Source organism: Propithecus coquereli, unplaced genomic scaffold (genome assembly GCF_000956105.1).
Source record: "Propithecus coquereli isolate 6110/MARCELLA unplaced genomic scaffold, Pcoq_1.0 Scaffold111, whole genome shotgun sequence".
Taxonomy (NCBI): domain Eukaryota; kingdom Metazoa; phylum Chordata; class Mammalia; order Primates; family Indriidae; genus Propithecus; species Propithecus coquereli.
In genome coordinates, this window is record NW_012135081.1 from 1964231 (window position 1) to 1977856 (window position 13626).

A 13626-nucleotide genomic window follows, 5' to 3' on the forward strand; every position below is an offset into this window, starting at 1 on the left:
AAACAAACAAAAACAAACATAAATAATGCATGTTGGATTACACTGTATTTTTTACAAGTTCATAAATGGTACCTTAACATTGTACCATTCTGTGAATGAAAGGTCAAGCAGACCAAAGAAAACTTAGTGAGGATTTTAGTTATGGTAACTTAATAATTCATTTTGGAAAAATATGCGCATCAAAGCATTTTTTCCCAGTCAACAACTATTAGAATTCAGTACCACATCTGGAAAAAATGCTTGTCATTTTTTTTTAAATTCAGAAAACATTATGTGAATAAATACTTAGGCTAAGTTTACAAAACATTAAACAAAAACTGCCTTAGCCTTGCTATCGAGGAACTTTTTTTCTTATCTTACTCATTCAGTCACTAACATCCACAGCAAGGAATTTTAAAAAAGGAAAGAGAGAAAGACCACATCTTTTCTTTGTCCACTGCCTGTTGCAGTCATAGATACATAATTAAATACAATTTCTATGGATAACTATGTACAAAGCATTGTGCTAGGTGAAAGATAGAAAGTAAATATGAACCACAGTCTTTCACAAGCTCAAAGTCTACTTGGGGAGGTGACAAAAAATAAAACAGCCCTCTACTTTTTACTTTATCATTGTATATGGTAAGACACCTAGAATTCTATACCCAGTAAAAACACTCATCTATCCAAAAGAAAACAAGAAAGGAGAAAAAAGAAACAGGTGGGATAAATGGCCCAAAATAAGATGGTAGAAATAAATTTGTACATATCAGTAATCATAATAAATGTAAATGGACTGGGCATTTTAGTTAAATGACAAAGACTATCAGGTTGAATTAGGAAATAAACTACAACTATATGGTGTTTATAAGAGATAAATCTAAAATATAAGGAAATAGCAAGGTAGAAGACTCGATACTTCAAGTAAAAGCATGAAAAAAGGTATACCATTCAAATACTAGCCAAAAGAAAGCATAACTATATTGAACAAAATAGACTTTAAAGCAAAAATTATTCTTGAGACAAACACGGTCACTATAAAATGACAAAAGATTCAATTAACCTGGAAGACAAAACCCATCTAAACTTGAATTCACCTAAGACAGGGTCAGGATGTTAAGCAAAATGCAGAAATATAATGAGAAATGAAGAAAAATTCACCATCTTAACAGATTTTAAACACAGCTCTCTCATAATCGATACAAAAAGCAGGAAAATAATCAGTAAAGATATAGATTTCAACAATTAACAAACTTGACATAATAGTGAATTTCAGCTGTAAGCCACTATCAATTGTAAGGCACGCTATTATTTCAAGTACCACTAAGAAAGAAAAAACACTGCCAGGTAACCTATGGCATGTCATTGTTGTAATAAGATGTGTACTGATTTCAGAGATGTTTAAATGTAAAAAATATGCATCTACAATCAGTGAAATCTGAGTTCTTTTCAAACACACGAGTGTTTATGAAAATAGACCACATGATAAATAAAGCAAATCAATGATAAAGTCTCAACAAATTTTCAAAGGATCAATTTCATAATTTCATATAGACCATGTTTCATTGATGTATATGTATTTATCCTTTTAGCAAAACCATACATAGTATAAGCTCTTTGTTTTTGTTTTTTTTCAAAATTATTCTGGCTATTCTAGTTCCTTTGCCTTTCTATATAAATTTTAGAATCACCTTGTCTACATCTACAAAAACAGCCTGCTGGGATTTTAATTGGGATTACTTTTTTTTTTTTTTTTAACTGAGATAGGGTCTCCCTCTGCCACCCTGCACAGTGGCATCATCTTAGTTCACTACAACCTCAAACTCCTGAGCTCAAGCAATCCTCTTGCCTCCCCCTCCCGAGTAGCTGGGACTATAGGCTCATGCCATCATACCCAGCTAATTTTCCTATTTTTTTTTTTTTGTAGAGATGGGTTCTGGCTTTTGCTCAGGCTGGTCTCAAACTCCTGACCTCAGAAAATCCTCCCGCCTCGGCCTCCCAGAGTGCTAGATTACAGGCGTAAACCACTGAGCCCAGTTTGGGATTACTTTAACACACTGATTGCCACACTAGAAAAAAAAATGTTTTTCCTTGGGGCCATGGTGTTTTATTACAAAAATAGAATAAAAACTTGGAAAACAAAATGATCCTTTCTAATTTAATGAAAAATTTGATATTTTTTATTGTTTTTTGTGTATGAGTTATATGCAGTTAAATTGTCAATATTAATTGTAACAATAAGAACATCAACAAGTAAGATTTTCATGAACCAAACATAGGGTTTTGCCCAGGGGACCACCCATCATGTAACATGTATGCCACAGCATGGCAGTGTGAGTTGCCTGCACACCACGCAGCTCCCAAGGTAAAGAGACGTGTGAGTTACATATGCTTCATGAGGCCCCAGGCTCAAAAATAGCATGGGTTAACTACAACTCACATGGCAGTTAATGTGTTAAACATATGTATGTATCAATTAATTTGGGAAGAACTGACATCTTAACAATATTGAGCCTTTCAATCCATGAACATGATATACCTCTCCATTTATCTCTAGGTCTTTGATTTTTCCCATCAGTATTTGTAGTTTTTGGCATACAGACCCTGCATGTATCTTGTTAGATTTCTACCTACTTACTACTACTTTTTCTTTTTTTTTTAGCTATTATAAATGGTAATGTTTGTTTAAATATCAGTTGCCAATTATTCCTTGCTAGTATGCAGAAAGAGGCCCTGTGTCCTGTGACCCTACTAAATTCACTTATTAGTTCTAGAGCTTTTGGTAGATTGTTTGTTTTCTATACAGATGTCACCTGTGAATGGAGATGGTTTTGTCTCTTTCAACTCTGTATGCCATTAATTTATCTTGCCCTGGCTAGGATTTCCAGTACAATGTTAAATAGCATTGGTTAGAGTGGATTTTCTTAATTTGTTCCCAATCTTGGGGGAAGAGCACTCAGTCTTTTTACTCGTAAGTATGATATTAGCTGTAGGGTTTTTTTGTAGAAGTCTTTTATCAGTTTAAGAGAGTTTCCTTCTATTCCTAGTTCATGAGAATTTTTATCAAGGAGAGATGCTGAATTTCATCAAATGTTTTTTATGTACCCATTCATATGATCATGTGACTTTCCTTCTTTAGTCTGTTTAGCGGGTATTTTAATTTATTTTCTACTTTTAATTCTTATTTTTTTATAGAGACAGACTCTCTATGTTGCCCAGGCTGGTCTTGAACTCCTGGCCTCAAGCAATCTTCCCATCTCCGACTCCCAAAGTGCTAGGATTACAGGCATGAGCCATCGCACTAGCTATTAATTTGTTTTCTAATGTTGAACCAGTCTTATATTCTCAGGATAACCACCACTTGGTCATGATATATATTCCTTTTTATATAATACTGGACTTGATCTAATATTTTATTGAATATTTTTATGTCTCTGTTCATAAAGGATATTTTTGTGCAGTTTTCTGTTCTCGTAATGTCTTTGATTTTTGGAATCAGCGTAATGCTTGCTTTATTTAATGAGTTGCTATTAAAGAATAATTCATATTTGAAGTGTGATAATGATATTGTGATTATATTTTAAAAGACTTTGTGAAATAAATAATAAAATATAATTCTTGGAATTTACTTCAAAATAATTTGAGAAGTTGGGGAAAGTAGATGGAGATATGAATGTAGCAACACTGGCCGTGAGATAATTGTCAAAGCTGGGTGATGGGTATATGTGGTTTACTATTTTGTCTATTTTTGTAATATTTGACATTTTCCATACAAAAAAGTTTAAAAACTAAATGGTGCTGGAACTATTAGTCATTCATATAGGAAAATAAGAAAATTGGATTTCTACCTTACACCATATACAAAAATCAATTCCAGAAGGATAGAAGACTTCAGTATGAAAGACAAAAACTATAATACCTTCAGAAGATAATGTAAGGAATAGCTTTATGACCTTGACTTAGGGAAGTATTTTTTGAACAAGTCATACAAAGTACAAAGACTAAGGGAGAGGCTGCTAGATTCAATTATGTTAAAATTAAGAATTTCTCTTTATCAGAAGACACCATAAAGAAAGTGAAAAACTAAGCCACAGAGTAGGAGATATTTACGACATAAAAAACTGACAAAGGATTTGCAGGGAAAACAGCCTGTTGAATGAATGGCAAGAGTGATGCTATCTTGCAGTTAAACTGCCATGATAACCACACCAAGGTGTTCTGCAGCAGGTCTTTAAACAATGCCTGCAGCATAGATAACCCTCATAAGGATGTTTATCTAACCTCCCCAGTGGCCACAGTTTCGCAAGAGGGTCTGAGACATGACCAACTACATATATTTTACCGACAAAAGCTTGCTATATAAAGGATACTTCTATTTGTAAGTCCCTATTAAATGTTTCTGAGAAGTTGGCTTTGTCAGCCTCTTTCTTTGTCCTCTCAGCTCCCTTGGCCTTTGGGATACCTGTGCATATACCTGCCCACCACAGGAGGATTATTCAGACCTATAAAGAACTCCTATGATTCAGTATATAAGCCTCACCATGGCAAGGATCTCTGTCTGTTTTGTGTTCTGCTCTATCACAAGCTCTTAAAACAGTGTCTGACATGGAGATGGCAAACAGTGAAATCAGTAAGACGAAACTGAGCAAGTACAAGACATAAATTGGTATTCCACATGAGATAATCAATGAATGTCCCCTAAATATATGAAGATACTCAAATACTCAAGCTCATTCAAAATCAGAAAAATGCAAACTAAAACCACAAGTTCCCAATTCATACTCACAAGATGGGTAAAAATTAAAAAGCACTGGTAAAGATATGAGCAATGGGAACATTCAAGTGTTGTTAATTGGGGAGTATATCGGTACATTTTGGAAAACAATTTGGCATTATTTAGAGAAGATGATAGTGACTCTGTGACATGACACAGTATTCTCTCAGACTCAGCGATCCTATCCCTGGTATATAGTCCAGAGAAACTGGTGCTTATATGCATAATAGTGTTAGTTGTAGTAGTGAAAAAGTGGAAAAATCCAAATGTCCATCAATAATAGATTCTAGATTCCAAAGTAGACAAATACCCTGTAGCATATTCACACCATGTATATGGTAGAAATAAATGAATTGTAGTTAGAGATAACCACAGAAATGAATGTCAAGAACCTAATACTAAACGAAAAAAAAAACTAGCTGCAAAAGAAAATTTATTGTATAATTCAATTTATATAAAGCTCATATGATGGTTAATTTTATGTGTCAGCTTGACTGGACCAAGGGATGTCCAGACAGCTGGTAAACGCTATTTCTGGGAGTGTCTATGAGGTGATTCTTTAGGAGATTGGCATTTAAATCAGACTGAACAAATTAGATCTATCCTCACCATTGTCTGTGCACATCATCCAATCTGTTGAGGGCTCTACTAGAACAAAAAGGTAGAAGAAGAGCAAATTCTTTTTCTTGAGTTGGGACATTCATCTTCTCCTGTCCTCTGACATCGGTGTTCCTGGTTCTCAGGCCTTCAGACTCAGAATGAATTACACCACCAGCTTTCCTGGTTCTCCAGCTTGCAAATGGTAGACTGTGAGACTTCTCAGCCTCCCTAACTGCATAAGCCAATTCCCATAATCCACCCATCCATCTATATTTCCTATTGGTTCTGTTTCTCTGGAGAACCTTAATACAGTTCAAAAACATGCAAAACTAAAAAATATATTGTTTAGAGCAGCACTGTCCAATAGAACTCTCCGCAATGATGGAAATATTCTATACGCTATCCAGTATACTAACAAGAGACATGTGGCTATTGAGCACTTACAATATGGCTAATGTGACAGAGGAACTGATTTAAATTTAATTTAAATTTAAACTTAAATTGTCATAGGTGGCTAGTGGCTACCATACTACATAACCAGGTTTATAGAGAGAATCAATGAAGTAGTAAATATAAAATCCACAATATTGGTTACTTCTGAGGGAAAATAAGAGAGAGAATGAGGGAGGGATACACAGAGGATTTCAAACGCAACGATAATGCTCTTTTTCTTAAACGGACATTCTCATACTGTTATTCTTTAAAGTGTACGTGTATTTTATAAATATCCTTTTATATGTATTAAATATTTAATAAAGCAAAATAGTGAATGGGGTGGTGGATACATGGATGTATTATTATTACTTTAACTGTACATAATAAAATTAATAAAATATTTTTTTAAATATTAAAAAAATTTTTAGCCCTCAGACATGCTCCAAGTGGCTGAGGGGACAACTGAGGGGATAAAACTCCGCCTACTCCAGACCCAGACAGTCGTGCCCCAGTACACACCCTCTGCCAACCCCAGGTCCCAGGCCCTGGCACTAACGCCCTCAGCCTCTGGAACCACAGCTCCTAAGCTTTCACTAGGAAAGGTGAGGTAAGAAGATATTTTGTTTGGAGACTCAGTTAATTATATCTAAAAATGTTTAATGGGATGGAGTAAGTAAAGAGAGATTCTCTTCACAACAAGGTCTCTTTCTCTGAGAAGAGAAAGTCCTGCTCCTGTTCTTAAAAACAAACAACCCAACAAAATTAAAAAAACAAAATATCAACAACAAAAAAACCAAGGGAATAAAAGGTGAAGAAATGGAAAGTAGAAACCATAAACAACTTTTTAGGTGAAATTTTGCTATAGAGGGATATGGAGGCAGTTGAAGATTTTTCAAAGGTGGGAGAGACCAGATGTATTACCTGCGGCTGGATAACAAATTATCCCCAAACTATGCAGCTTAAAACAACAATTTCACAATTTCTGTGGGTCGGGAATCTTGAGCGTAGCTTAGTTAGGTGCCTCTGTCTTAAGGTTGCAGTTAGGGTGTCAGCCAGAACTGTGGTCTCATCTGAAGGTTTGCCAGGGGAAGATGTGTTTCTAGGCTCACTCATGTGGTGTTGCCCAATTCAGTTCATCATGACTGTTTAATTGAGGACTTCCGTTCCTCCTTAGCTGCTACCGAGGCCTCTCCACAGGGCAACAGGGCAGCTCACAGCACGGCAGCCCGCTTACCCCAGAGCTACAGGGCTGCAGAGAGACTCAAGACAGAAGTCACAATCTTCTTATAACCTAACCTTGGAAACGGTAGCCTATCACTTCTGCAACTTTCCATTTGCTAGAAGTCACTAAATCCAGCCAACACTAAAAAGGAGGGGACCACACCAGGGTGTGAATACCAGGAGACAGGTATTGGAGGCCATTTTGGAAGCTGCTTACCACACTGGAGGGTGTTTGCTGATGGGAGGGATCCCACACAGAGAAGAAATGACAACGCAAGAGAAAAGAGTGAAAACCTGGAAAAGGCAGAGGAAATCTAGGCAGAGGACCTCTGCAGCTAGTGGTCTGCTACCTTTTTCACTGCCATTTCATGACTTGGCTGCACACATTTGTTTTATGAGTCTCTTGAACCCCTATTATCTGTCATAGCGAGACCCATCATCTTGCTCTTAGAAAGTTACACACAGTCTAATCACCTCCCACATGCACAGAAACACACACCCCGCCCCCCAACTGTTTATCCCCTTCTCAATATCACTTTCCACTAAAACATTTGGGGAACAGGGAATTTGTTTGTTGTCAGCCCCTAGCAGTCAGTTTATGTTGCCACTTGTTTCTCCAATATATCCTACTTACCACCCATTGAGTTCAGCTCAGCCCTAGGCCTCTGCTCCCTTTCCCAGGTGTTGCCTCTTATAAACCCCCAACGCTCCTTTTATTTAATACTGGCAATCATGTCAGCCTCTGAAGGATGATATGAGCAAGGCAGCTGTCCTTTTATTGAACCCTTCTTTAATTCTACACCCTATGACCAACTTCCCAGACTACTGCAGCCCACACTGTTCCCTCGTTACTGAAGGTGTGGGGTCAACAAAGGCAAAGTTCAGCACAGCACTAGATAGGAGTAATAAAGCAATTTAAAACCAAACATTAGACATTCTTCTTTAAAACTCTGGCTTATGTTAAAGAAAAATTATTCAGTGATACTTGTCAAACACGGTAAGGCAGACTTTATTCAGGACCATCAAGATAAATATAGGAACCATGGCGTTAAGATTTTGCAGTGGGGAAAGAGACTGGGCTCAACTCCAAACACGGCAGGAGCAAGTGGGAATTTATAACCAGGGAGCAGGGTAGGAAAATTACTAAGAGATACCCTCAGGAGTTAACAGGATTCTGGCTTGACAGGCCAGGCTGATCAGACTTCACCTGGGGTGGGTGGAGTGAGGAACCTGAGCAGATACTAAAGGTGGGAGTTCCTTCTAAACTGACTCAGCAGGGTTCTTGCTAAAACTGGATTTTACAAGGAAGTGCACAGATAGGCCTGGGAGAAGGTGCAGGAACCTGACTAAAGTTTGCTCAAGCAGAGAATCTTTGTCACCCATCACAGTGAAACTCACAGGTTATCTTTTTGGCTCAGGCCTGGTTTTCTGCCACATTGTTGGGCTACCTGTTTCTTTCCTCCCTCCTCCCCAGCTTCCTTTACACACTGACAAATTTCTCTTCCTTATGCTAAGCAATTGGTGTCCTACCTACAGCTATAATGCATGCTCTAGGCCTACTACTGCATATCTAAAAACTGTATCAAACAGCTCAGCTAAAGGGAAGAAGGGCCATACACTTTGATCCTGGACCTTTTCTGATATAAAACCAAGAAGAATCTTTTAACTTTGTGGTTCTTTAAAATATAACCCAATCAAAAATTTTAAATTTTAAGGCACGGCTTCTCTCTTTAGTCTAAGATGACAGAAAACAATCAAAATAATAATAATAAAATTATACACACACTTACTGCATTATTACATATATGTATATTCTCAGTCTGTCCACAGCAAGCCCCAACGGCTGTTAGGACATATTTTCTTCCATGTACAGTACACGTCAGACTGGTCTTCCCGGCTACCTGCAGTCAAGTTGTTCACGGCCGTGCATGGATACCTACCCGTGACCTTGCTTACGCTCTACCTTCAGCCTAGCCTGTCTTCACTACCCCCTCCTCTTGCTCTTCCCGCTCCATCTAACTGGGTGAAGTTCACATTCACCTCCTGCAGGGAGACTTTCCTGACAGCCACAGCCCACACCAATCTGAACTTTGGGCCTTGGGTGTGTCACAGTTTATTTCTTTAGTTGTTCCGCAAGTGAATCAGTACCAGTTTTCTCTGCTAGCCAAGTTACAAAGATCTCTAGGTCAAAGAGCCAGGTCTTAACATACTGCCCATGATGTGATACTTACTTAAGTGTGTGGTATACAGCATGAGGGTAATATGTACCTGTTCAATGGATTAACCAGGGCCACTTATCTGTGTCCCCCTCCCCAGTGTTTGGAATGTCAGGAGCTATCTCAGGGGTACTCAGAGGGGCAAGGAATAATGCACCTCTCAGGCTAGGACCGAAGTAAGTGTGTGTGTGTGTGTGTGTGTGTGTATGTGTGTTTGCAGTCAGGGCGGGGTGGGGGTTGCGATTACCATCAGTCAGGCTTTGTCCTTAATGGTGCAGGCCCTTAAATTTGATTTCATCGAAGCTTACCCTGAGTTGATCAGATCAAGGCAAACCACTTCAAAGCTTTCTAATAATGAGATTAATCTGCATCACAGAGACTGGGTTCCTCCAATGGCCATGCTGTCACAAATTCCAACCTCTGCACCTGCATTGCCTCAGGCCCTAGCGTATGGTCCACAGTTTAGATGCTCTTATTTCTGGAAGCCTCAGAGAGTGGCTCCAGCTCTCCCTCCCACCCCAAGAGTCCCACCATGCCGTTTACGTGTGTAGACAGGACCCAGGAAAGTCTTGTCGATTAATAATCCCCAGAGCCTGGCTGAGGGCAGGACACTTGACTTTTGTCCAGTACCACCGGAAGGCCTGACTCCTCCGGGAAGCTCGGCCCGCACACAGGCCCGTCGCCCACAGGCCCGCCCTGCTGCCTGGTCCCTGGGCCCGCGGGCCTCGCGCCAGCGCGGCCGGTGGAGGCCGCCTGCCGCCATCTTGCCCACCCGGGGCTCCAAGATGCGGCCGGGGCTCCTGGGCGCCGCGCTGCTGCTCGTGGGCAGCGCTCACCTCTTCTCTGAACACAACTCGCTCTCCAGCAGGAACAGGCTCGGCCCCGGGCGGGAACAGGCCAGTGGGCCCGAGGGCACTAAGGCCACGAGTGGGTGGCTTGGGCGAGAGGAGGAGAAAGGGCCAGACGCAAAGGGCAGTACCTGCTCGCTCCTGTCTGGGCGGCCTCCCTTGCCTTTTCCCGCTACTATAGTGTTTGAATTTGGGTCCCTCTTTTTCTTGTCCCAACTACCTTTAACCAAAATTTTACAGACCTAAGCAGTTTCTAGACCCATCATAATGATGATAGTAGCAGTAACAGAAAAAATGACATAGGTTTGTATAGGGCATCTCTATTTGCCCCTCAAAACATGCTGGGGTTTATCATTCCCATTTTCTGAAATGATTCATTGGGATTCAGAGTTGAAAGGGCTATTACGTGACCTTTTCATACTACAGTTGACAAAAATTAACCCAACAAGTTAAGTGACAAGATTTAGACCTTGTAGCTCTGGACTCACCAGGCCCAGGCTCTCGAATCACTATTTCACATAGAGAAGAACATGATACCTGGCCAGAGAAACTTATCCCATTTTTATACTTTTGGGGAATAGAGTTTTTAAAAGTAATGAATTGTGTTGATTTCATGTCTGTCTGTAAGTAATCACTTGTGGTACGTTTATTTTAACTCTCCTTTAAGATTCTTTCAAAATATGGGCATACCTCAGGCATCCAGCTTATCAGTTTTTTAAATAGGAATTTAGAGAATTATATTAATGTGTTCAGATTAAGAGGTAACACAATATAGATGCTCAGTCTAAATAACTTATCATTTTTATTTTTAGATTGTGGAACAGCACCGCTTAGGGATGTGTTAAAAGGGCCTCGGATTATAGGGGGCACAGAAGCTCAAGCTGGCGCGTGGCCATGGCTAGTTAGCCTGCAGATTAAGTATGGCGGTTTGCTTGCTCATGTATGTGGGGGAAGCCTAGTGAGAGACAAGTGGGTCCTCACAGCTGCCCACTGCACTAAAGACAATAGGTATGTATTCAGAACACAACAGTTTTATTCTCTTAGGGGATATTTTGAAGTGGTAGAGGACCATTTAACTTCAGCCATTTTCAGTTGTCATGTTTGCAAGGAACCATAATGCCTTAAACATAGTGCACTGTATTTGTTGAAATGAATTCTTTAATTCAGAGATTCGCGAACTTTTTCTGTAAGGATAGTAAATATTTTAGGCTTTCCAGGTCATATGGTCTCTGTCACAATTACTTAACATGAAAGCAGCCATAGACAGTATATAATTGAATAAGTGTAGCTGTAGTCCAATCAACCTTTATGAATACTGAAACTTGAATTTCCTACAATTTTCACCTGTCACAAAATATTTTGTTTTGTCCAACCATTTAAAAATGTAAAAAAACATGCTTTGTTTATGGGCTGTATAAAAGCAAGAGACAGGACGAATTTGGCCTTCACTGTTAACTCTTTGAAAAAGAGACTCCTGTTTCATCTGCATTGGCCCATAAAATCCAATTGCAATCTGATTTTTGTGGCCAAATGCGATTTCTTCTCAGTTCCCATCTTATTTGATCTCTACAGCATTTGACAATGTTGACCACATCCTCTCCTTGAAATTCTCTTTTCTTGATTTCTAAAACACCTCTCTACTTTTTTTCTCTTTCATCCTCGATGAATCTTTGTCATCTTTCAAATTGCAGTGTTTTCTTCACCACTATGCAATATATCCATATAATAAAACTGCACTTGTACCCCCTAAATCTATACCAATTAAAAAAAAATGGCAGCATTTTCTAGAATTCTTCCCTCTATCTTCTTGCCTTATCATTCTGTACTCTTTCCTAGAGATATCTCATCTACCTGTTTCAGCAATCACCACGTGCTGGCAACTCCTAAGTCTCTCCTGATGAGTCTTATTTCCAGCTCTCTACTATGCATATGTGTTGGAGTCACATTCTAAACAAGTCCAAAACCGAATTTTTTTATCTTTTCTCTAATCCTATTCCTTCTATATTCTCTCAGTTAATAGCATCACCAACACCTCCATTACCCAGAAAGTTATCTGATTTCTCCCATTTCACCTATCCAAGTGGTTCCCAAGGCCTATGAAATCTCTCTGTGTAGTATCTTAAATTTGCTTCTTCTGTCCCTAAACCCTTCCTACTGATTAGAAGTCTAGAATATCAGTCTCATATCCCTACTTTATCATTTACACTACTTATACTTACACAACTAGTATGATAACAGCTATCTTAATGAATGTCAAGTGGGAGCTCATTGTGGCTCTCAGTTCCATTTCCCTAATTACTCGTGATGTTCAGCATCTTTCCACATGCTAATGGGCCACTTGTATATCTTCTTTGGAGAAATGTCTATTCAAGTCCGTTGTCCATTTTTGAATTGGGCTATTTGTTTTTTTGTTATTGAGTTGTAGGAGTTCTTTATATATTCTAGATATCAATCCCACATCAGATATATGATTTGCAAATATTTTCTCCCATTTTGTGGGTTGTCTTTTCACTCTCTTGATAGTGTCCTTTGATACACAAAAGTTTTTGATTTTGATGAAGTCTAGTTTATCTGTTTTTTCTCTTGTTACCTATACTTTTGGTGTCATGTCTAAGAAATCATTACCAAATCTAATATCATGAAGCTTTTCCCCTATGTTTTCTTCTAAGAGTTTTATAGCTTCAGCTCTTACATTTAGGTCTTTGATCCATTTTCAGTTAATTTTTGCATATGGTGTGAGGTAAGAGTCCAGCGTCATTGTTTTGCATGTAGCTATCCAGTTTTCCCAGCACCATTTGTTGAAAAGACTGTCCTTTCCCATTTAGATCGTCTTGGCACCCTCACTGAAAATCAATTGATCATATATATAAGGGGGTATTTTTCTGGCCTCCCGATTCTTTTCTCAACCGATGCCTGTCTTTATGCCAGTGCCACACTGTTTTCATTACTATGGCTTTGTAGTCAGTTTTGAAATCAGCAAGTGTGAGTCTTCCAACTTCATTCTTCTTTTTCAAGATTATTTTGACTATTTGGAGTCCCTTGATGTTCCATATGAATTTTAGGATGAATTTCTCATTTCCCATTTCTCATAACTCGTTTGCACTAAGTATTGTCATCAAACACACACACATTCACATACTTTGCCAATTTAAAGGGTAAAAAGTTATCTCAGTATCTATAAACAGCAGTGTATAAAGTGAAATTTCTCCTTCCTGATTCAATTCCAGCTGTAACAACTATTAGCTTCTTGAGCTTTTAATTTTTGATCTTTTCACCTGTTTTAGTTTGTTTTTCTTTTCTTTTTTTTTTTTAAGTCTGCCAAGATTCATTAGTTGCTTCTTGTTTTTACCTTTAGTGTCATGTGTTATCAAGTCCTTTCTTATGTCAATGTTATATATTCATCTATAATTTTTCTGGTTTAATTTTAAAATTTCTCATGCTAATATCCAAATGTTTCATTCTAGTAAATTTCAAAAATATGTATAAAGTAGAGGGAATATTTTAGTGAACTTCCATGTACCCATCACCCAGCTTCAAGTTGTTAGCTTATCCT

General features: G+C 38.5%; 1 protein-coding gene across 1 annotated transcript in view; it reads left to right on the forward strand.

The window, feature by feature from the left end:
• The first annotated feature begins 10010 nt into the window (after positions 1–10010).
• The window catches only part of TMPRSS12 (transmembrane (C-terminal) protease, serine 12), a 31761-nt gene continuing 28145 nt past the window's right edge, over positions 10011–13626 (forward strand). Inside the window, exons 1-2 of the mRNA XM_012651457.1 lie at positions 10011–10197; positions 10886–11081. Coding sequence (XP_012506911.1) covers positions 10011–10197; positions 10886–11081 — 383 coding nt within the window. The remainder of the gene's footprint in view (positions 10198–10885; positions 11082–13626) is intronic.